Below are 24,550 nucleotides of genomic sequence, written 5' to 3'. Positions count from 1 at the left end.
GAAAAAAGGCAGTTAAAAGAGCATTAAAAGTAACATTTTATATTTTTGCAACTAGTATGTTGTTTTATTACTGATTAATCTGTCACTTATTTTTAGGACTGAGGGAAATAATTGTTTATTCTTTGGAAAGTACCTATAACAATGTACCAAAGCCCCATGTCAAAATGTACAAAAACCAAGTGGCAACCTCTGTGGCTGTGCCAAAAACTACAGTTCCTTAAACATCCACTTGAGGCTGGCTATACAGAATGAGTCAATCTCCCCATGTTAAAAATTTCACAAAAGAAACATATTTACAGTCTGGTACAACTCTACAACTGGGTTTTTACCTCAGACCTAAAGTTATGCATAATTAACAGCATGGCCAATTTGACTGACAAGTAGGTGCCATTACGGGTGGCTTGTTTGAGCACCCAGGCGACTCATCTACACCGCCTGAAGCCACTAAATCCTAGACACTGGTCCTTTAAATAAACCACATCAGATGTCACATCAGCTTATAAATTATCTAAACTGTGAAATAATTAAACATAAAAGATAAAGAACCGGAGACTTTTCTATGGCCTCTTGCCCAATGCCAGCTGGGATAGACTCCATCCCCCTGCGACTCTGGCAAGGACAAGCAGTTACAGGAAATGGATGGACATTATTTCTTAAGTTCTTGTCATCACCTCTTTGATGTTTTCTTTGGCTTTACAAAAGAAAATAAACATGTTTTTGCCATCATTCTTAGACGTATTTCACAATGGGGTTAGGGTTAGGGTTAACCCTAACCCGAAATGTTGGTGGTTTACTGTACTTTGTATGCATGTATGCCTTGTTCTGTGTGAAGATATATACTCACTGGCTTGCCGTGCTTTGTCCATGTAGGTGGTGGAGAGCTCATCACTGACTGGGGTCAGCTGTGGTCCCACCATGGGCACCAGTTGTTTACTAGAGCCCAACATCAGAGCCTCTCTCGCCCGTTCAGGAGACACAAGTGGTGGGCAGGTCAGCCCAATGCAGCCCCCTGCCTCCTGGAAGCCACTGTCCCCTTCTTCCTCTGCTTCCACCAACCCCTGATCAGGGGTCGGTGTGAGTGTGTGAGGGGTCAGAGTGTGTGGGGTGTGTGCTGGAGTGGTCCATTCAGGCTGGTAGATGAGCTCTCTGCGAGGGACGCCAGGAAGACACTGACCATCCCACTGCGACTGGATCCCTGCATCTGTGGCGCTCTCGTACCTTAGAGGATTAAAGGGACTTTCTATGTATAAAGAATAATGGCAGATTATACTGAGGAACAGGAACAGGAAGTGGGGTCCATCCCTTACCCGCTCATCTCTGAGGTCTCCTCCTCTTCTTGGTTGTCATAGCGTGCAGGTGAGCGTGCGTGAGGAGGTGTTCTGCGTTGACGTCGGAGTGGGAGTGACTGTGTGTCTGCGTCACTGTCTGTCTCTCCATAATAAGCCTCACTGTCTGAAGGGGAAGTGATGCCCCTGGGTATCCCGGTGGGGGAGAGGATAGAGGAGCGGTGGGAAGGCAATGGGGCCGCGGGAGGAGACAGGACCCTCATGGAGGAACGGGGCGATGCAGAGCAACCAGAGTAAGATGAGGAGTGCAGTCCAGAAGGCACCCTGGAAACACACAGATGTTCACAGTTGGAAAAATGCAAAAACATGCAACAGTTTATTTGATGTAGTTTCATGTGACGAGGTCAAAGACTGTGAGATGTACTGTATGCACCTTTTAACCCTCAGGTTGAGTGTAGCGTGCTGTGCATCTATGAGGCTCATGGCCTCAGCATGACTGAGATCTGCACACACATGGTGGCCAATGGCAACCAGCTCATCGTACTCCTTCAGTCCAGCTCTGCATGCTTTGCTGCGCCTGCGTACCTGCAAGTAGGAAAGAGGTTAATAACACATTCATACCTGTAGCTGTGGTTAAAAAACAGTGTTTATATAAATATTTAACCATACATTCTCTAACATTAATCATTTAACTTTTTAGACCAGTATTTTTCCACTTTATTTTACCAACATTTAACATGTAAATTTGGATTTTGGTGACTTCTCATCCCCTAACATTCATTGCAACCAGGGACATTGGCAAATAAAATTACACATAGAGGCTCTAAAGCCCAGAAAACATATTTTCTTAATTATCTCCTCACTATGAGTAATGTGTTTTTACATGAAAACACAATTCTTTGCCAGAGTTTGAACAGTTTTAGTTATTTGTTGGGAAATGGTGATGTCATGTATTTCCATGCAGCAATCAAGATTGAGTAACATTTTAACTGAGGAGTTGTTTGTTCATGTTGCCAGTACAATGAAAGAAATCTGATCAAACCACACCCACATAATCCTGATAAAACATATTAACTACATTATTTATAGTTAAATTCTTAATAAATAATAGTTACATTTGTTTTTTTCTTAACTGAACTGTAATTGTTGCTTATTTGGTCTTCAATGTTTGTCTTTAACTTTTTAGAGACTTAACACTAGGTGGAACTGAGTATGTTTACTCTTATATAGTACAACTTTGAGGTAATTCTGCTTTAATTCAGTATTCCCATTTCTTGCTGCCCTTTAAGTTACACTATTACTTTGCAGATTCAAATTATCAATACCAAATATAAATTACACTTAACACTCAAAACATACACTCAAAAGTGTAGGAAGGTGGAAAGAAAGTAACTAATGATTATTTACACAATATTATCATGTGTGTATTATTGTAATGACATCATTATTCATCCATTTCCCATAACCGCTTATCATTATTAGGGTTACAGGGTGCTGGAGACCAATCCCAGTTGACATTGAGCAAGACCTGGACAATTTGCCAGTTCGTCACAGGTCACATAGAGACACATTTAAACCTATGGGCACTTTAGAGTCACCAATGAACCTGCATGTTTTTGGACTGTGGGAGGAAACCAGAGAACCGGAGAAAAGCCACGCAGACATGGGAATAACTTTCAAACTCGCTACTTTGATTCAATTCAAAGAACTGATAACTTCTTCCACTGCTGCTTTTGAGGTTATTACTTCAGTGCACATCCTGTAAAAGTCCCACAGATTGTATGATGTTAATCCTCAAAAGTATTTTTGGTGAAACGATCTAAAGCTCTGGGACTTGTAGAACAACTGATATGTTCGGTAACAGACGTCTCTCTTCTACTGCCAACAATCCTCGCCCCTGTATTGAAATAACTCATGAAGTCACGCAGCTGTTGCTGGAGGTCGCTAAGAGATGATGTCATAGGTTCCTTCAGGAAGTATGACTATGGGGGGTTGGTGACACATGTGATAAACGAGAAGGCGAGTATTCTTGTCCACAAGAAGAAGATAAAGCTCTCCACTCTATCTCACACGAATACACACTAACACACATGTCTTATCAATGTAAAAAGTGAAGAGGAGGAAAGTATGTTCCCGCACCTACTTGGACTCTTAAGAGGAAACAGTATTTGGCTTTATCAGTATCTCTTGACCCAATAATCCTATTGTGGCGTCACACAAATATCTACCACATACTTCCCCACTCAGACACATACAGACGCAGCACAAGTGTGCATCATGAAAGAGGGGGTTTGAACAGCTGCATCACCGGTCTGGACCAAGGGGGATGCCTGTCATTCACCATATGTTCTCCACATACCCAAAATAAAACCTTGCAGGAAAATCAACTACATCCCTGGACAGACGAAGAATGACGTGCACAACTGTGATGGTAAACACACACAGAAAAAAAATACTTAGAATAAAGTGTGTGTGTTTTTTGTATCTGTGTATGTGAACAAGAGGCCTTTTTTCCATGCTCAGCTTCCAACTCCTCTTAAATGAGCTATTCTGATCCTCTAGTTTGCACTCCATTCCCAGCTGGGCTTATCTGAGGTATGCCACACACACACACACACATGCATGCAACCAACAAGAGGAAACACACACTGATCAAACTCTCATTAAAGGTGACCTTATCTATGTGAAAATCCTGGATAAAGAGAGGTCTTTTTAGTGCCAGGGTCACTCCATCTCCACCTCCATTTTGAATCGGAGGTTATGACAGCCCGCGAGTGATGGGCCAACTTTGCATGTCGGTGTGAGCGAGGTCGCATTCCCCCTCTCCAGAATAGATTTTCTTATTAGAGAGGACATTCTCGACTGTCAACAAATATAAAACAGACACAAAAAGCCTTTGGAGCTACAAAAAAAAAAAAAAAAGAATATTCCCCGGCTTAAGGTCGACTTATTATGTCTAAGAAATATGTGACAATGACATATTTGAAACAATTATCTACTGTGTATGTGTTCATAGACAATAACATAGAGTGATATAGCATGCGCCGTACACTAACCTATTTAAAAGACATTCTTAATCTCTACTACTGTACGATCGCCATCAGGATGCAGCGATAAAACCTGAACATGTGCTCACACTGTTCTCTGACCCACAAACCCAACTGAATCACAACAGGGTGGGTAAAAAAAATTTAAAAAATAGACAACAGCCAAATGAGTAAAATGAGAAATGAGAAATGTTATTTTCCTAGAGGTGCTGTTAAGTGAGAGGGAAGATTACTTGTGGTCAAATCTCAAACTGAAAGTAGAAAAGTAGCATTTTCTGACTTAGATACAGAAGTTTAATGTTGATTGATTGATTTGCCCATCAAAGTAATCCCTTTACAATCCAGGGATGCTCTCCATAGTAAGGTGACAAACTACAGTACAGGTGAAGGTAAAATATTGACATTAGAGTGCACTCACAAAAGCACAGGTGTGTGGGAAAATGTAGTCAATCACACTGACAGGAGTACTTATATTTAGTTATTTTACATGCCTATAAATGCCTATAAACAGATAGAGATTTTGCTCAAAGTGACAAAAATGTGATGAAATATTTGTTAATTTAATCAGAAAGCTTCAAATCAAAGCTCAAATTACAAACATAGCAAACCACAAGACTGACTATCAAAGCATCAGATGGCAATTAACAGCTGCAGCTTCCATTAAACCCATCCACTCATGTTACCACCTTCTCTGCAACACACACGCACACACACGCACACACACATACACACATACATAGACTCCTCTGTACCTTTGCCACCTGTAGAGGTTTTTGCTGCTCTGCTCCTCCCTGCAGTCTGAAGCCCCACGGGGCTCCTCCTGAGAGGGATACCACAATCTCCTCCGCTACCATCCCTGCTCCCAGCTCACAGCCTGCTGTGTATATATATGTATGTATATGTGTGTGTGTGCGAGGGTGTTTTAGTTGCTCTGCTCTCCTTCAGCTCCTCACACTCTGTGAGTATCAATGAGTGGGCGTAAGGCTCCTGTCTCCCACTCCTCTCCGTGACCACGGCAAGTCACTCCACCCATGAGGAGACAGGGGGTGGCTGGCTTTCATCTACTTACACTGGAATGCTGTGTCGGAGAGGGTGGGCACTCAGGAGGGTGAGAAGGGGCAAAAGTGTGTGTGTGTGTGTGTGCGTGTGTGTGTATGTGTGCATCCTCCCTCGTCCTCAACACTTGCCATGTCACTCTCAAGCACTCTGTACAGGAGGGGATGCTTGCTGATATACCATCCCGAAATAACCACTACCACCACTCCCTCTTTGACCCCCAGCACAGCCGGCCTGGCCAGCAGGCACGACTCACAGATTTGCCTTCATCTACCCACAGCACCCCAACATTAAAGCACAGAAGGAGGGAGCGAGGAGGACATATTTTAGGAATTTAAGTCGGTTTACTCTCTGTACACTTTAACAGCTTGGGTGCTAGAGGGAGTTGTGCTCCAGTGACCTATATAATTTTTGCTCCTTCTGCTTCACCGTATGATAGCAGACAAGAAACAAGAAAGTGTTAGATTCGATGTTGGCAAACTCTTCTAAAGTGTTGGGCAAACAACATCTCTGATCTTGTAGAAGAGAAGCCAGAATCATGCTTGGATTGTGTTTAATATCCAACTAAAATGATTACAAATCGGACCTGTTTGTAAAGGGATCTGGGCCCAAAATGCCACTAAATTCGGCTTCAAAATATAGTCAAATTTAACCCCTATGTGGGCCCAGACTGGATCGCATTTGGTGCTGACATATTGCCATATTGACTCTTAGTTCTTAAGGGAAAACTAATGTACAGTATATGTGTCTACGGCAAACCTATATGTGAAACAAGCATTATTGTGCCTGTGCATATATCCAATAAGTATGAATACTTGAAATGTAAAAGTGTTAGATGTGGACCTTTCTAGTGAATTACCTTTTTAAAAGCTAGAAAAAAGTTGAGCTATTGTTTTTTACATTACATTATGTACAACATTATGTATATTGTAATTTTCGTACAACCTCCCTTCCGGAAAACATACAGTAACAATACAGTTTGAAACTACGAGTACAGACCAATATAAGGTAGAATACCAAAAAAATTAAATATGTCGAACATTGTTTTCAGTTTCCCTTCAGGTAAAACCCACATTACCATTCCAGACGTTGACAAAATCTTCCCTCTTTAAATTTAGCAATGTAAATTAGTCTTTCCAGATCAATCCAATCCAAATCTCCCTTATCCACATCCTCAATGACGGTGCATCCATACTCAACATTTCGCAACAGCCCTCCTGGCTTGAACAAGTCAAAACTCCACAGGTTTAGTCTGTTTAAAGTCCTTCAGTTCATTATTATTATTATTATTATTACATAATAATATAATATCACAACACTTTATTGTCTTGTGTCTGTTTTGGATTTACCTGTTTTTAAGAGATTTTTAATCTCAGTGGGACCTTTCCTGGTTAAATAGAGGTTTAATATTAATATTAAAGTATTTAAGTAAGTGTCTTTTTTTGGAATTTAATATATCTGATCTTAAGAAAGTAAAACTCTATGTTCATAAAGATCCACCACTTTCTCAATGTTTTTTTTATATTCCTATCATTATTATCACATAATAATATAATATCACAACACTTTATTGTCTTGTATCTGTTTTGGATTGACCTGTTTTTAAGAGATTCTTAATCTCAACGGAACCTTTCCTGGTTAAATAAAGGTTTAATAATAATATTAAAGTATTTAAAGTGTCTTTTTTGGAATTTGATATATCTTAAGAAAGCAAAACTCTATGTTCATAAAGATCCACCACTTTCTGAATGCTATTTTATATTCCTATCATTGTTGTTGTTGTTGTTGTTGTTAACACTTTACTGTCTTAAGTCTGTTTTGGATTGACCTGTTCTTAAGAGATTCTTACACTCAATGTGACCTTTCCTGGTTAAATAAAGGTTTAATAATAATATTAAAGTATTTAAAGTGTCTTTTTTTAAAATATGATATATCTGATCTGAAGAAAGCAAAACTCTATGTTCATAAAGATCCACCACTTTCTGAATGCTTTTTTATATTCCTATCATTGTTGTTGTTGTTGTTGTTAACACTTTATTGTCTTGTGTCTGTTTTGGATTGACCTGTTCTTAAGAGATTCTTACACTCAGTGGGACCTTTCCTGGTTAAATAAAGGTTTAATAATAATATTAAAGTATTTAAAGTGTCTTTTTTGGAATTTGATATATCTTAAGAAAGCAAAACTCTATGTTCATAAAGACCCACCACTTTCTGAATGCTATTTTATACTCCTATCATTTTTTATTATTGTTGTTGTGATTATCATTATTGTTATTGTTGTTGTTGTTATGATTCATAGCAGCCCTCATGTGCGTTGGTACGGCAGCGCTGCGCTCTCGGCGCGGTGGTGGAGGCGGTGGTAGAGGGGGAAGTCGCTCTGCGGTGTCCGGATGTGGACGTGGCACAGCGCTGCAGCAGTTCCGCTGGATGTCCGCTTCTGAGACACCGAGGAGGGATTAGTGAGAAACACCCCGGGACGACATCGACTTCACAGTTTGTCGGCCACCGGGTTTCACACAGTTTCACCCAAACAGAGGATAAGCCTTTACTATTTACAACCCTTACGGAGGTAGGTGTCGATGTGGACCCGGGTGATGTTTGACATCCCGGCGCTGACACAGGAGCGGAGCTAATGCTAATGCTAGCTGATGCTAGCTGATGCTAGCTGATGCTAGCGGCGCTCTGTTAAATAGATGGTGGTCGCTAGCTCGGCTAGGCTAACAGTTGCTACCTCCGGTTGTGGCGATGTGGTCACAGCTGATTAAACCACAACCACTGCCACCGCTGCTGCTGCTGTCATCGAGGTTCAAGTTATCCAGGCTAGTCTGTCCTCCGTAACTCGGAGGTTTGTTTAATAAAAAAGCCAGTTAGCAGGTGTTAACATGTTAGCTTAGCTAGCCGATTGTAATGCGGCACTGAGGTTGCTCCCGTTAGCACGCCGCTACGTTAGCCGGCTTTTCTCGGCTTTGTCACACTTTAACCCTCCAAAGCTAACCCATGCCTCCTCTCCTGTACGTTTAATAACATCACAAGTCACTTCTTTATTAAGTTTACCGGCGTTTAGCTGACGCCTGCTAACCCCAGTTGTGCGCACTAGCCCTGGGAGCAGATGTGGGTCACTCACTAGGCCCCACATACTAAAGAGCTGTACGGCTCCAGCGATTGTATTTCTCGTTGTGGCACCTGCACTGCTGAATTATTCAAAGGCCCCGCTCGTTTAGCCCGTGTTTGTCTGTTAGATGATACTCATCTCTCTGTCATACAAGTTAGGCAAGCCTCCAGAAGCCCAATAACAACCACACTCATACACCTGTGTCATCAAGGTTGAAGTTGACAGGTGATAAAGTTACCTTTTTACAGAGTCTTCTCATGCTGTGACCTGTTTACACTTTGCACATGCATGAGTCCTGTAGACATTACACACTGTCTCATCTCATAGCTGAGTATTAGTTACCTAATCTGGTGGTTTGTGTCTGATTTGCTTCAGGTGATTGTGATTGTGGGTACCAGCCTAAGCAGCTAGTTTTGTTGTTTCTCTGTGTGTGTGTGTGTGGACTTAAATGGTGCAAGCTGCGGGTGTGGTCGAGGCAAACATAAAGAGCTAATATAGGTGTCAGCTGAACCAGGAAATATTAACGTCATTAGAAAGTTTGTAGAAACTTGTAGAGCCAGGCTGAGTTGTCTTCGTAAGATCGTTTTCAACTCTCTCTGTCTGTGTGTGAAAGAACGTTAAATTTCATCGTGCAACACTCTCACAAAAGAGAGAGTAAACAACTCTGTCACAACTATATTAATAAAACGCCTCAGAGACTTTTGCGTGGGTAGTTATGGTGTTGTGTAATAATTGCTTATGATTGTGTCATAATTTCATCCAGATTCAGTGATGAACTGAGGATGAATGTAAACCAGCACACTCCAATGGCCTCTCCGTATGGCCAGCCCCAGCCTGGCTACGGCCAGCCCGGCTACGCACCGCTGGATGGGGGATACCCTGCACCCTACGCTCCTTACAACGGCCCTGCTTCAGCCTACCAGCCCGGGGCTCCGCCTCAAGGTAAACTGCCTCTTCTGAACAAGTTATGAGTGAGTGAAATGAGAGATAGTCAGACACCAGTCCAGCTCTGATGCTTTTATAGAGCCATAACCTTGGGGTGTCCTTCTACCTGCTTCCCGCCGTGTGATTGTTCACGTATGTGTGAGAACAGCACTGTACCTGTGCATACTAATCTAAATCTTGACTGCCTTCTCATCTCTCCTCGTTGCTTTACTCATTTCCCCTACATCTCTGTATTTGCCTCCTTTCCTTCTTTTCTTGTATTTCAGGTTATTCTCCTTTCACAAGCTTTCCCTCTAAGGCTGTGGCTGCCAACCCAGTCTCAGACCTCTCCTCTCCTCTTGACTTAGGTAACTGCCTCCTGTCTTGCTCATTTCACACTCAACATGCTCTGCAATCATCAAATCCTCTCCGTGCTTTACACGCCTTGTTCTTGCTGTCATGACCTTTTCTCAGTGTCCAATAGAAGAGTGTCTTTTCTACCTAACACCAGTGACTGTTAAGCATAGCATCCAGCCAGCGCGTGAACTGCATCTAGGGTAGTGTGTGTAGTGGCTACGGCAGTGCTGGCTGCAGAGGTGTCTGCCAAAAAAAACGTGGGAGAAGCTGAGTTGGATCCAACTTTTGGAAAAATGCAGCCTGACGTCACAGTGCAGCCGCCAATCAGATGCTCAGACTATCAGGTGGATTCACCTGTTGTGTTCTGGCTTTGTTTATTTCATGTACCCAGCTTTTAAAACTGTGTCTGACTCACAATTCACACTGCAAAATACTGACATTAAGAAGTTTAATTTGCTTTGTGTCAGATGGTTTGATAGAAAGAGACATGGACAGTGAATGACAGTGACGGAGTGCCGGTATTGATAAAGCTGGGTAATCAGCGACATAAAAAGTTCTTTCCTGATTGTTTCACAGCGGTTACATTCACCACAAATAGACAGCGATTTACCGCCGCACCTGATCCTGTCTGAACGCATGTTTTAAATACCAAACGTTTGTTTAAAGTACAAACATAATACTTTTATTATGTGAGATAGCTGTTCCAAATTCAACCAGTGCACCCTCTTGTCATATTTATTTTCTGTTTGTATTTTTACACACATCATTTGTTGTTCTTTGAGCGTCCAGTAAGTTAAGTTTACCTTTTTTTTTTAAACCTGGACACTTGTTTGACAGTTCCTCACGACAGCATTTTACCGATTTACCAGCAACATCCTAAAACTGTCAGATATCTGGCGTTTATTTCCGGTCTCTGTCAAAATACCGGTCCCATAAATTTAACTGACCCTCTTAGCTCGCAGTCTTTGCCAGCCTGGTTTCAGTATTTAGTCTGTGCTCCTAACCCCGGAGGCAAAATCAGGGAAAGTAATCAGTTAGTTCTAAAAATGTGTTTGGCCACCGCCGTGGCCTATAGCCACGTTTAGCTTGCTGCACTAATCTCGTCACATTAGAACGATTGATATCGGAATGAATTCGGGATTATTTGCGGGATGGAGGGATGATTATGCTTTTTGCAGATGTGTGTGTTTGTGTGTGTGTGTGTAATCTTTTGTCCCTGTGTTTCAGGTCCTGCCAGGGGTCCACCTGTCTCTGGAGCCCCTCCAGTCTCAGCACCTCAACCATATAACCAGTACAGTCACAGTCAAGGGAACATACAGAATGGACCCCCACCTATGACACAGGCACCACCCAGGTAATTATATATATTGATTGATTGTTGAGAAGTGTATAGAGTGACTATGGTGGCATTTTTGCAAGCGCTTCAGGGCTGTTCATTTGTAGCTGGTTATTCAGATTCAAATAGAAGTTCAGCTCATTCAAGCGGGTGACAAAATACATTTAAACGCACCAAATAACTGCACAGAGGCCGTCTGAAACCTCAAACCACCTGGTCGTTGGATTAGTTAGCAGTAAAAGTGAACTCCAAACCAACCAAAGCAAAGCAAGTTAGTCAAATACAGACTCAGTGCTGTGTATGCGAGAAGGGAGATTTTGTAAAGTAGTAATCAACTGCAGCTTCTGGTGCTTGACGCGCCCGGCATAGGAAATTAACTGAAAGAAACCTGGAGGTCAGGTCTTGCTGCTGATGTTCAGTTATCCTCTTTTTTTTGCGTGCTGGTGTTGGACACGAGATAAGGCCCGGTACTGCAAAGACTGCAGATGAGTTCATCATTCTAGGATAAAATTAGCCTCGCTGGAACTGCTGTAGAAAAGTCAGTATGGACAGGTTTATCAAGGCTGGTTGATGAGTTAATTAGTGATTAGTTAAAACGCAGGTAGTTCATTAAGTGTGTCATGTTAATCAGTGCCAGGTTACTATAAATCCTCATGCAGCTGGTCGGTAATCAGATTTCTCCTCAACCCCCCAACAGTATTTTGGAAGCGTGGCTTATTTTAAATGTATTAAGGATAGAAGATGCTGCGTCAGGCGCTTCTGACTATTTTTGTGTGTATGTGTGTTGGAGCGACACATTGAGAGAGGATGGACAGACAGAGCGGAGCCTTTTCCTCACAGCATGAATGTGTCTGAACCAGGGCTGGACAATAAAACCATCTTGTTATGGTACATCGATTACGATGATAAATCTTTGACGCCTTTTATCGACATAACACCGAGTCAGGCTGCAGCTTTTTTTTTTTTTTACTTGCATGTCAAAGTACACGCCCAGCTCTTACCACAAAACATCATCTGAGTAAAGATTACCTGTGAAGAAAGAAAGTGGATTTCTGATGGGAAATAGTGGCTGAAACCAAGGAGCACAAAAGTGACTTTTGCCTCTCTGTGTGAAACAGTCTTTAGAATATATTTTACTGGCATCAGTGTTAATAATATTCACTACTCAAAAAGGGCGACAGTATGATCAATTTATCAAACACCTGTTGGTGGCCCCATCTCCAACCACACCCGCTTTGTTTCACAGCCATACAGAGCTCATTATAAGTGAACTGGTGTTGTCCTACAAAGCTGAGCAAATTGTTGACAGTGGTAACACAAAGTTAAACACAGGTTGAGACGGCCGGCAAAATAAGCTGCCAAACAAGACGGCAAACAAAAGTTACTAGTTAAGTTAACTTGTGTTGTTTAAGGCAGATGACGGTTGTTTTGTTTTATTATGTTCTCACAACATAATTTGTCATTTTACACTGTAGTTGTGCATTTATTTATGGTCTGCACAGTTAAATGTTTGCATTGTGTTCAATTTTTTGGGTTAATAAACGATATTCAAAGGACCTCCTGGTTTCTTCAGACCTTATCAGGATACTCTGTCCTGCACATGCGTTTACGTAAAAAGTCAGTCAGAAACTTCACTCATGCTGCACATGACTAAAGTCTATCAGGGGAAACCGGGTCTCTCTAATCACGTATCCCGATTATGGGTTTCTTGTTTACATGACGTTAAAGGAATAAGCTTCCTGAATCGGTTATTCGAGTGCAGATGAATATACTGAAATATTTGTGTGTTTCCAGGCCTGCTGTGTCTCAGCCATACAACCAGGGAGCTGTGAACCTGTCGGGGCCACAGCCCTCCTATCCCCAACACTACGGGCCTCCACCCACAATGCAGCAGGTCACTAACCAGATGACTGGGATGCAGATCACCTCTGGACCGCCAACCCCCGCAGGACCAGGATACGGTACGTTTGCATTGATTGATACTTGTGATGCAAGTCACCTGATTGGTTACCTGGAGATAATCACACAGTCTTTCGCTCTCTCCTCAGCTCCACCTCACAGCTCCCAGCCGCCTGTCAGCACCGCCTACTCGGCCGCGCCTCCACCCTCTTACACCCAAGCCCCTCCGCCTGCGTCCTCTGCCCCGACCCAACCGCCGCCTCCCAGCGGCCCTGCAGCTTCTCAGCAATACTACCGAGGTCCGCCACCTCCTTCTCAACAGCCATTCAACTCTTCTCTCCCCCCTACCTCTCAACAGCAGTTCACCTCTTCTGCGCCGCAGCATCCTCCCGCTCAGCAAACCTTTCCTCCCTCCTCCTACTCGGGTCCCGTTCCTCCACCCAGCCAAGGTGCTCCTGCTCCTCCAGTGTCCCAGCCACAGCAGCCTTTCCCTCCAAGCCAGCCCCCCTTCTCCTCAGCACCTCCACCTGTCAGCCAGCCTTCCTTCATGTCCGGCCCTCTTCCTCCTCCTACCCAGGGCTCATTCCCACCTAGAGCACCACCTCCTTCCTCTCAGCCTGGCTCTTTTCCTCCTCCTGGTCCTCCAGGCCCTCCAACTTCACTTCCCTCTGGTCAATACCCAGGCCACATGCCACCCCAACAGCAGCCCCCTCCATCCCAGCCACCCCCTTACCACTCAGGTCCCCCTCCTCCCAGTGTTCAGATGCCTCCCACTTCCATGGCCCAGAGTAACCACCTCCCTCCAGGACCACAGGGCCCACCTGGCCCCCCTGGCCCCCCCGGCCCATTGCAGCAGCCTCCATCTCAGCCCGGCATGCCGGGAGGATACCCTCCTCAGCAGAACGGTGAGGAGATGTCCGCTAAGTAGAAGCTACACAGATTTCAGCTGTTTTCTCCAACGCTAAGCTATTTTCTTGTCCTCTTTAGGTGCGTTTGGGCAGGTGAGAGGCCCTCAGCCTGGATATGCAGGCCCTTATCCCGGGCAACCTCCAAACTACGGAGCCCCTGCACCAGCACCGGTTCCTGCTCCCCCTGCACAGAAAAGACTTGACCCAGATGCCATTCCTAGCCCGGTGAGCAGACCCAAACACACATTTCCCAAAAACAAATTTCATGGTTTATAGTACCTCAGTGATAAACATCTAACTTACAGTTTACACATTTCCTACAATGTCAGCAAACACTGAGCATTATAAAAAGAAGTTTAGCAGTAAGATTTTCACTTTGTTTGTGACCTGTAGCCTTCTTGACATTTATACCTGCTTCGCATGTGTGTCAGGCTACTTGTATTGGTCTGTATCTTACTTGCGCTTGACTGTCATAGTGTACAGTACCACTAATCTGTAATCAATACTACTGATCGGTTTCTGTCTGAATAACAACAATGCTGCCTGCTGCTCAGCAGTGTCTTGCTGAGTGCTCTCTTCTCACACTCCTTTTTTTATATTTTCACTCTTTGTATGTATTTATTTTGTCCTGTTTTGCACATTTTGCTGGACAAACTTTTGAATGTAAAGCAAGCGTCTGACATGCCGGCTGTGCAGAAATCAAGACATAGAATAGACCCAGACGCTATCCCCAGCCCAGTAAGTTTCCTGTGTGCCCTGTCGTTTCCTCCGCTTCATCCTGTCCACTCTGCACGCCCGCACTAACCCGCACACCCTTCCATCTCCTCATCTTCCAGTCCAAACCCTCAAAGTCAGTGTCACAATGTGAGAGACGGGCTCCTGCTTGATATAATAAAAACATTGTGTTGTATGTTATTTTAATGGGCCAGTCACCTCCTGCTTATTACTGCGTTTCACCAGCATTTGTCCTGTCCACTAGGACTGTATATATCTGATATATTCAAGCTGTAATGCTGAATTTAAACAAAACACCACTGTGTAAATGACCTTGCTTAAAAGGAGTGATACCACTGATGCTTATTTGCTTTCTGGTTGAGACTAAAATGAGAAGATTGATACCACTCATGTCTACGACAGCTAATTTAGCTTAGCACAAAGACTGGAAACAGGTGGAAACCGATAGCCCAGCTCTGTCCAAAGGAAACAAAGTTGCCAACAAGTATCTCTGAATCTGTACAAGAGTGAACAAACAACACATGAGGGTGATCAGGTACTGTTTCTTTGCTAGGACCAGTAACTTAATAAAGTCTAAACTGGTTTCCTTCAACTGGTCCTGTCATTTCAATCTTCTCATCTCTGCAAGAAAGCTTTCCCAAACCTATTTCTCGAAGAATCAGACGGTGATGAGGACTTGCGTGCTAGCCTGCAATGTTCTGACTTACCCACAATCCCTTGCATTAATAGCATGCCTTGATAAATCCTGCCATTTATTCCTAGGCAATGTCATTTTATTTTATTTAGTTGGCATGAATTTGTACCATGTTTCACCTTAGTCATGGCTTGACTGTGACGATTTTATCCACAGATGTTGACAGGTTTCCTGTGTGTGTTTAGTAGCTGCAGAAGTGTGTGTGTGTTGGGGTTGTATGAAAGTCATCTCCTGCATGGGTGTTAAATGTTCCTCTTTGTGTGTATTGTCGAACATGTGTGTATTTATGCTGTATAAAAGTCGTGATATATTTGTCCTCCCCTCTCCTCCTTAGATCCAGGTAATAGAGGATGACAAGGCTAAGAGCACTGAGCCATTCACCACGGGGGTCAGAGGTCAGGCCCCGCCGCTCGTCACCACCAACTTCCAGGTCAAAGACCAAGGTACTTCCTGTGAACACATTCACATCCGGCAACTTTCCATCTGAGAAATGTGTGTGGGCTGTGTAGAGGTTGTGATATCCAATGGAGAATGTGTGTCTGTGTTCAGGGAATGCCAGTCCCAGGTTTATCCGCTGTACGGCCTACAATATGCCTTGCACAGCCGACATGGCCAAGCAGTCTCAGGTGCCACTGGCTGCCGTCATCAAGCCCCTCGCCACACTGCCACCAGATGAGGTAAGCGATGCCACGTCTCCGTCACATCGTGGCTGTGATGCTGTTTTGGTCCATTCTTCATGTGGATTCAAATCTTACCAGCGTTTTGCCCACCAGACTCTTAACTTAATCAGATATCATTTTTTATTTATGTGCTCATAAATATGTAAATATGCTGTGTAGGTTGCATGTTTTATTTTGAAAATCGTCTGGATTCTCTATGGCGTTTCTGTGTCTAACTTCCGGCCAGCTCGAGCTGCTCTGTGCAGATTGACATGAGCTGTTCACGGCATCAAACACAGAACAGCCGAGCTGAGACCCGCTTCTGAACCAGACCACGGCTCGTCTGGTGGGGTTTAAAACATCGACTAGAACAGCCGCGCTTAGCTCTAGCGGCAGCAGCTCACGCAGTACGCATCACATCCATGCCCGGTGGAGTTTGGCCATAATTTCTGACTTCTTGCTAGATGCAATAGGTTGCCAGTCAGAAGAGCTTTGTATAAAAACATTTCTAGCAGATTATCCTTGAGGTTTTCAGCTGCACTTAGAACTGCAACAATTAGTTTATTAATTGATTAGTTTATCAACACAACTATTTTGATATTTGCTTAATTGTTTTAGTGTCAAGCATAAATTCAAGCTTCTCAAATGTGAGAAATCTTTTTGTGCTTTTGGTCAAATAAATGTATTCAAATACATTTGACTGCTGGATTGAGGTAAATTATAACAGTTGTTTTTCACTATTTTTGACATTTAGTAGACCAAAGACTAACTGAGAAAATAATTAGCCAATTATTTTGACAATCAGTGAATGAAGATAGTCTTGAGTTGCAGCCCTGCAAGTGTTCAGATGGATAGCAGTGTTAATCTTCACTGTCATTGTCTTTTTGCTCCACAGCTCTGTCTTCCTCTTACGTTTTCAGTGAGACAGTTTTCATCCGTAACCTGATTTGAACAAAGATTAGTTTTCAGGGTAATGCCTGACATGTACTCATTATCACAGGATGCCTGTAATGTCAGCGGGATAATCTGGCTCAAAATCACAGAGGTGGGAGTGGCTGCATGACCTTGTTTCGTGCACTCGCCACATGTGTAACCAATATCCATTTGGACTAGTTTTACATCAGTCTGGCAGCTTTACATGAAACAGGGTGTAAATATTTAATGATATCAGAGCCGCACACACTATTTCCTGTTTGAGTAACTCACCCTCATAGCAAGTCTGTCAACCTCAGATATCCAGATTATTGGATAATAGTTGTCATTCCTTTTTATCCCATCTCTTATCAGAACCCTCCATACCTGGTGGACCATGGCGAGGGTGGTCCAATCCGCTGCAACCGTTGCAAGGCCTACATGTGTCCTTACATGCAGTTCATAGAGGGAGGGCGCCGCTTCCAGTGTGGCTTTTGCAGCTGTGTCACAGAGGGTGAGTTTAAGTCCACATTTGTGTATTTAAACATGTTTTTCCAAACTGTACTCGCTGTACTAATGTAATCCGTTTTCCCATAGTGCCTCCACATTACTTCCAGCATCTGGACCACACTGGTAAGAGGGTGGACTGCTATGACAGGCCAGAACTTTCGATGGGCAGCTACGAGTTCCTGGCCACTGTTGACTACTGTAAGGTAAGTCCTGGCATCAAGGAAGCAAACTTTTTGCTGATTGGACTCATGGTATTGTAATAATCTCCCAAATTATAGAATACAAAGCTGATTGTTTACCCATAAATCTCCTCACAGATCAGCAAATGTTATTTTCCGGAATAAAAGCTTGTTTAATGGATGGTCTTGCTGAAATTGGGCATCAGTTTGGAAATGATCTGTGCGGAGCAGCTCACAATACACCCCATTATCTGTTATCCTGATGGAAACTGGATTGATTTGATTGATGGGATAAGGAGCTTACAGAGTAGTTACACACATCACCATGATTTCCTGTGAATGTTTTAGACCTTTTAATATATTTTTTGTTTTTATCCTTGGATTCATTTAATGTTATCTCAGTTATTATTGAGATTAAAGATTTCATTTTGAATACAGGGTTTCCCTTGACTTAGAGATACTACAGGTGTGACAACATTGGCTGTATGTTGGCATTGAATTAGTGATTACTAGATATTCTTAAGAATTTGTAAAAATGAAGCCATAATCTAAACATCCATGATATTTTATTGATACCACAAGCTGTTACTGAATAGGGCGTCTTACACAGTTGAAGCTGCAGATCCTGTCTGTGTTAACATGTTACTGTTTGGCTTCTCTCTAACAGAACAACAAGCTTCCTCAGCCTCCAGCCTTCATCTTCCTGATCGATGTGTCCTACAACGCTGTGAAGAGCGGCATGGTCAACATTGTCTGCCAGGAACTCAAGACGCTCCTAGACTATCTGCCGAGGTATTCAAACACATGAAGACAGAAGTTATGGAAAGGAGCAGGGAAAGAGTGAAGGAAGAAGAAAGGAGACAGGGAAATAATGACGAAAAGATTGAGAAGACATGGACCATGCTAGGAAGGATAAGATAGGAAGAACTGAAGCATGTAACAAGGAAGGAAGAATGAGAAAGAATAATATGATGAAATAAAGAGGAAGAAAGAAAGCGAAGAGACTGAAATGGAAAAGAGGGAAGCAGAAGTGGAGAGAAGGAAAGTTAGTTTATAGGCTCACTTGTAGCTCATGTCAGAACTTATATTTCATCTGTTGTCTGTGCGTTCAGGGAAAACCCAGAAATGGACTCTGTGGTGCGGGTTGGTTTTGTCACCTACAACAAGGTTTTACACTTCTACAATGTCAAATCGAGCCTGGCCCAGCCTCAGATGTTGGTGGTGTCTGACGTATCAGACATGTTTGTACCTCTGCTGGATGGTTTTCTGGTCAACGTCAACGAGAGCCGGCTAGTTATCGAGAGGTAGGAAGACACAAACCAGACACACGTACCATAACAAATACATGAGGATTGTATAGACAGACAATTTTGTTAAACACGTTATGTTTTTTCAGCTTGCTAGACCAGATCCCAGAGATGTTTGCAGACACCAGGGAGACGGAGACTGTGTTTGGACCCGTCATCCAGGCAGGACTGGAGGCCCTGAAGGTTAACACATATTCTATTCATGCCTAAGTCAGGACGCAGAGCTTTGTTCAGAAGCAATTTTAGGAACCCTTTCCTGAATTTCTGTTCCTCATGCTCAAAATTTCTGGAACATTTTGGATTGAAATGGGCTGCTGGTGTGTGATATTTTCTCTTGTAAATACACCTGAGGTGGCAAGTTTAATGTAACCTCAACCGAGCAACCATCAAATTCGAGATTTTCAGCAGAGCTCCTGCTGATTAGCTAATGATTTGTGTGTTGTATGCTGTGTGTCGCTTTCTCAGGCTGCGGACTGTGCAGGGAAGCTGTTTGTGTTCCACACCTCTCTGCCCATCGCAGAAGCTCCTGGAAAACTAAAGAACAGAGAAGACAAGAAGCTGACTGGGACAGATAAGGAGAAGGTAAATACCAGTGAAAAACAGGGTACAACAGGTTATTAAAGTCTCCCCTGGTTCTGTCGAGCAGCCTCTGAGTTTTGTTAGTGGGGACTAAAATTGAGAGGTTAAAAGAGGTTCATTAGGGGCGGTGAATCTAAATAATTTAAACTTGATGAATCGTTTGGTGATGTTTCTTTGCAGTGTGTCGAGGTGAGATGGGAAATATAACTGTGTGTCATCTGCATAATGACAGCAATGAACCTTGTGTACATGGAACAAAAGGGGGCCGAGCACTGATCCCTGTGGAACTCCATACAGTGTGTCTCTCACCTGTGTGGGCTGTTTTATTGTATATTCAATCGTATTGTTACAAAGTGATTTTTAAGTATATGCTGTGTGTGTGATGTGCAGCTTGTATCTCTCAGGACTTCACACTGACTCCCATTCCTTTCCTGTCATCCGCAGTCTCTGTTTCAGCCCCAGGTTAGTTTCTACAACACCCTGGCGAAGGAGTGTGTAGCCCAGGGCTGTTGCGTGGATCTCTTCCTCTTCCCCAATCAGTACGTGGACGTTGCCACGTTAGGGGTGGTTCCTGTCTCCACTGGAGGTTCTGTCTACAAATACACCTACTTCCAGGTGAGAGAAGTAACCTCCTTCAGTCTCATTCTGAAAATGCTGCAGGCTTTCTTGCTTTCTCTCGAGATTTTGTTTGTGATTAAGTTTTATGATGTACTGCAGCCCTGATAATGCTGCCATTTCTCTTTAGTGCTCTTTTGCTTTGTTTGCATTTTGTTGAATCACCAGCTGGATCGTTTGCTGCTTTGTAACACACAGCGTATTTTCTGTATCCCAGGCTCAGTCAGACAAGGAGCGATTCCTGAACGACCTCAGACGAGACGTCCAGAAACTAGTAGGGTTTGACGCCGTCATGAGGGTTCGAACTAGCACAGGTGAGACTCCTCCTCTTCAAAAAAAAAAGGAAGGGAGGATCAAGAGATGCAGCAACTGACTTCATGATCTTCTGCCTCTGTCGTCACTCTCAGGTATCCGAGCAACAGACTTCTTCGGCTCCTTCTTCATGAGTAACACCACAGATGTGGAGCTAGCAGGCCTGGACTGTGACAAGGCCATCACTGTCGAGTTCAAGCACGATGACAAGCTCAGCGAGGAGACGGGGGCACTCATGCAGGTGTGCTGCAAAACCCCCTTTTTAAGAAGGGAATGCATATAACATCCCTGACATCAGATCAGTCACACTATTAATTTAGAATTAAATCAAGTTCATATCTATAATTTCAACTCGCAAAATCTGGAGGACCTGTGATTTGAGTTAATGGTCTGAAGCAGAGTAACATCTGACAAATCAGACGATGCGCTGACTTGACTAAATACTTTAACTGACACATGTGTGATACGTGTGTTTGCCTCGTAGTGCGCCGTGCTGTACACCAGCTGCAGCGGCCAAAGGCGTCTCCGCGTTCACAACATGGCGGTCAACTGCTGCTCTCAGCTGGCTGACCTCTACCGCAACTGCGAGACCGACACGATCATCAACTTCTTCTCCAAATATGGTGAGGACCAGCACACACAGCAGAAAATCTTCTTCATTGTTATTCATTGTCAGTGCCAAGAACGGGGGGAGGGGGTCATAGGAGGAGAGCGTACAACACAAATGTACAGATCCAGCGTTGTACTCTAAAAGTCTGAGTAAGGTGTGAGAGGAGAAATGAAGTGTGTTAGTAACATTTTCTAAAAATAAGGCAAAGCAACCCCACAGCTGCTGCAGCTGTTCTTCATAGCTTGCTGGTCGTTAACTTGCCATCCACTGAGCACCACACTGTTCACGTTATTATAATAAAATTATTCTTTTGTTGTGCGTTTTTGTGCATTTCAGCTTTCCGCGGCGTCCTCAGCAACCCCACCAAGGCGGTGAGAGACACCCTGATCAACCAGTGTGCTCAGATTCTGGCCTGCTACCGGAAGAACTGTGCAAGCCCCTCATCAGCTGGTCAGGTACGATCCAATCAGAGTGTCTCGGATAATAACTTGTGACACCAAGTGTCACTTTAGGTATTTACATCCCTGTGTGTGTGTGTGTTTTCCAGCTAATCCTCCCAGAGTGCATGAAGCTGCTACCGGTCTACCTGAACTGTGTGCTGAAGAGTGACGTTCTTCTGCCGGGAGCCGACGTCTCGTTGGACGACCGAGCCTACCTGAGGCAGCTGATCAGCTGCATGGATGTCTCAGAGAGCCACGTCTTCTTCTACCCGCGCCTGCTGCCACTGGTGAGACAAACTCAAAGGCTACCTCTCATAACATCATCTATGGGATCATGATAAAAGCTCTAATTTTGAGTCTATCTTGCTGGATTATATGTCAAAGTTAAAAAAGCATCACCTGTGTGGACAGCAGAGGCATTTGTGTGATCATCAAAGACGCAAGGCCAAAGTAGTGTTTGCTTCTCTCTTACTTAACATAAAAGCCTGTGTATTATTAATACTGTTTTATCAAATCATAATAAATCTGCATTATCATGTCCCTGTTAAACAAAGAACCACAAATGACGAGTTTGAACTTATATTTAACATTATAAGTTCAAACAGGCTACGCTGGTGGTGTTTAAGGTGCATGTGAGAATCTACAATCCAGTTGGAGTAACAGAAAAATGTTTTTAAAGGCAGTAGTAGTCAGACATGATGTTACAGCCCTGGAAAGTCATTATGTTATCGTTTGTTACAATAATCTTGAGGTAAACCGTGTCAGATGAGGTCACATTGCAGCAAAAAGTTGAGCCAGGTTCACCTGTTTTTTGTTTTTTTCAAACCCCAGCTGCGTCGATGTACTAGCTCCATTGAACTAAATGAGGTGTCTGCCTCTTTTTTTTTCACACAGAGCTGCTGCCACTTTGAATTAAGCCTCAACATTTTGGGTTCATGTCTTTACAGTAGTTGGAAAACCGGAGAATAGTGATGTCATTAGAGTCTTTGCACACTCTAGTGTTCAAACTGTGAAAAACAGAAGATCATTGGAAGGTTCAAGGGTTGTTTTTTCAGCTCCTCACTTGCCTTATAATATAGTCTCTGCCATAAGACACTACATTAGAGAAGATGACAACGCTAACATTGATCACAATTCATCTAATATTGTTTCTTCTCTTCGACTTTCCAGACAAAGTTGGAGAGCGGCTCGTTGCCAGTGGCGGTGAGGGACTCAGAGGAGAGGCTTTCTAAAGGCGGAGTTTACATCCTGGAGACGGGTCTCCACCTCTTCCTGTGGGTGGGAGCCAGCGTCCAGCAGGAGCTGCTGCTTAACATCTTCGGCACGCCGAGCTTCAGCCAGATAGACGCGAGCATGGTGAGAGGGAACAGATCTGTTTCCATGTTATGTTTGTTGATCTTAGCTGAGTGGTCCATTAAGTTTTGTATTAATGTTTGAATTAATATTTCCATATAGATTGTCAAAGTTGTTCATAATTACTGCTCTGTGCTTCAGACAAGTCTGCCAGTGCTGGACAACCCCTTCTCTCAGAGACTCAGAGAGATCATCGACTCGTTCAGAGCTCAGCGATCACGATACATGAAGGTAAACTTTCTTTATTTCGGGGCTGGGCACCACTGTCAGTGCCAATATGTATCAGTATGTCAATATCAATGTCTAAACAAAGGAGTATTATTTATTTGTTTTTGTTTTTTTTAAAAGCCAAACTTATCCATTCATTATTGACAAAACAGACAAAGAGGAAGTCTTTTGAACTGTCAAAACTTTAAACTAAGTTAAGATAAACTTGGAAATAATTGATTGATTAAAAGTAAATGAACAGGACTGGCTATTTGACCCTGCCTAAATGCAAACTTGTTAAGAAACTGAAATACTACTTGTCAGTTCTCTGTTGTACGGACACGTTTCGGTCATTTCGTCCCAGCCTGTCCTCCTGCGTGCTCCCTTGTCCTTACACTCCTCTCTCCTCGTTTGCAGCTAATGGTGGTGAAACAGGAAGACAGAACAGAGCTGATATTCAGGCACTTCTTGGTCGAGGACAAGAGCGCCAGCGGGGGAGCGTCATACGTGGACTTCTTGTGTCACATGCACAAGGAGATCCGCCAGCTTCTCAGCTAGGCGTATAAACTCCCACCTTCCCCACCTGTATGCCTCCCCCTCCATCCTCCCCTCCTGGTTCACCCTACCTTGTGAAAGAAAGCGCTTTATCTTTTTTCCTCTTTTTTTTTTTTTTTTAAACCTAATAAACTAAAGTTCTACTCGCTGTCTGTCAGCTGGGCGTCACAGACCAGCTGACAGATCCCGTTGTGCGTGTGTGTGTGTGTTAGTGCAAGTGTGTGTATGAGAGAGAGAGAGAGAGAGTCTGTTAATAGAGCTTTACTCTGCCTCAAATCTACTGCTCCAACACAGCAGGAGCAAAATAACTGACGAGGGAGGGTAACGTGTATATACACAAGTGAACAATATGTATGCAACAGACTGAGTGAGTGTCGGAGACGGCTGATGTTGACTGTAGTCGGTGAACTGTCTGTATTACTCGCACTGAAAAGGCTGTTTCGGGTGAATAAACAACCCTCGGATAGCAAACACTTTTTATATGATTGAATCCCAATAGAGTGAAGGACATCTATATACCAAGACATAAATGGAATTAAAAATAAATGCTGTTCTTTCTGTCTCTTCTCTCTTTTAATCATGGCCTTAGTACCCCACCTCCCCTTCCTCATGCTGCTCCAATCATCCATCGTGTGTGTGCATGTGTGTGTTTACAGATGCGAGAGGGATTAATCATCCACTGATTCTTATCATATTTCCCGATGTGTCTCAAGTTTAAGCCTCGATGAACAGCTCAAACTGGAGTCTGATGACCTGTCATGTATCTTGACCTGTATCTTGACCCAGATACTTGACCTGTCAAGTATCTGGGTGCTGTGACTGAGAACCAGTCATTCCAGTGATTGGGTCTAATCCAGATGTGAACATCTGGCTGGAATGAACCAGATGTTGTGATTCTGTCACGAGAGGAAGCTTTCACTAGTTCAAAGTCTATGCAGCAAAGAGAGAGAAGCCAGAC

At 43.4% G+C, this 24,550-nt stretch overlaps 2 protein-coding genes across 5 annotated transcripts in view; one reads left to right on the top strand and one right to left on the bottom strand.

Moving 5' to 3' along the window:
• LOC113747811 (synaptopodin 2-like protein) overlaps positions 1-5,351 on the bottom strand; it is a 13,196-nt gene extending 7,845 nt beyond the window's left edge. Inside the window, exons 1-4 of the mRNA XM_027289007.1 lie at positions 5,086-5,351; positions 1,720-1,871; positions 1,308-1,610; positions 845-1,218 (exon numbers count right to left, since the gene is read on the bottom strand). Coding sequence (XP_027144808.1) covers positions 845-1,218; positions 1,308-1,610; positions 1,720-1,871; positions 5,086-5,187 — 931 coding nt within the window. The 5' untranslated portion in view covers positions 5,188-5,351. The remainder of the gene's footprint in view (positions 1-844; positions 1,219-1,307; positions 1,611-1,719; positions 1,872-5,085) is intronic.
• A 2,360-nt stretch (positions 5,352-7,711) lies between these two features.
• Positions 7,712-24,173, top strand: sec24c (SEC24 homolog C, COPII coat complex component). 4 transcript variants are annotated; one of them, XM_010734094.3, is made up of 25 exons: positions 7,712-7,958; positions 9,265-9,443; positions 9,713-9,793; positions 11,010-11,136; positions 12,913-13,079; positions 13,167-13,922; positions 14,005-14,150; positions 14,595-14,663; positions 15,689-15,797; positions 15,904-16,031; positions 17,301-17,439; positions 17,523-17,638; positions 18,282-18,406; positions 18,727-18,918; positions 19,011-19,104; positions 19,387-19,503; positions 19,945-20,115; positions 20,333-20,429; positions 20,523-20,668; positions 20,912-21,050; positions 21,374-21,492; positions 21,585-21,764; positions 22,648-22,833; positions 22,972-23,061; positions 23,455-24,173. In XM_010734094.3, the coding sequence occupies exons 2-25, from the start codon at positions 9,284-9,286 to the stop codon at positions 23,593-23,595; spliced, it is 3,795 nt and encodes a 1,264-aa protein (XP_010732396.3). In that variant the 5' UTR covers positions 7,712-7,958; positions 9,265-9,283; the 3' UTR covers positions 23,596-24,173. The 4 variants fall into 4 exon arrangements, with proteins under 4 accessions (XP_010732396.3, XP_010732477.3, XP_010732555.3 ...); XM_010734175.3 differs by lacking the exon at positions 14,595-14,663 and having other exon boundaries at positions 23,455-23,595; XM_010734253.3 differs by lacking the exon at positions 9,713-9,793 and having other exon boundaries at positions 7,713-7,958.
• Positions 24,174-24,550: the final 377 nt, after the last annotated feature.

Source organism: Larimichthys crocea, chromosome XVI (assembly GCF_000972845.2).
Source record: "Larimichthys crocea isolate SSNF chromosome XVI, L_crocea_2.0, whole genome shotgun sequence".
Taxonomy (NCBI): Eukaryota; Metazoa; Chordata; class Actinopteri; family Sciaenidae; genus Larimichthys; species Larimichthys crocea.
The sequence above is the reverse complement of the archived record's forward strand: the minus strand, read 5'-3'. Positions and strand labels throughout refer to the sequence as shown.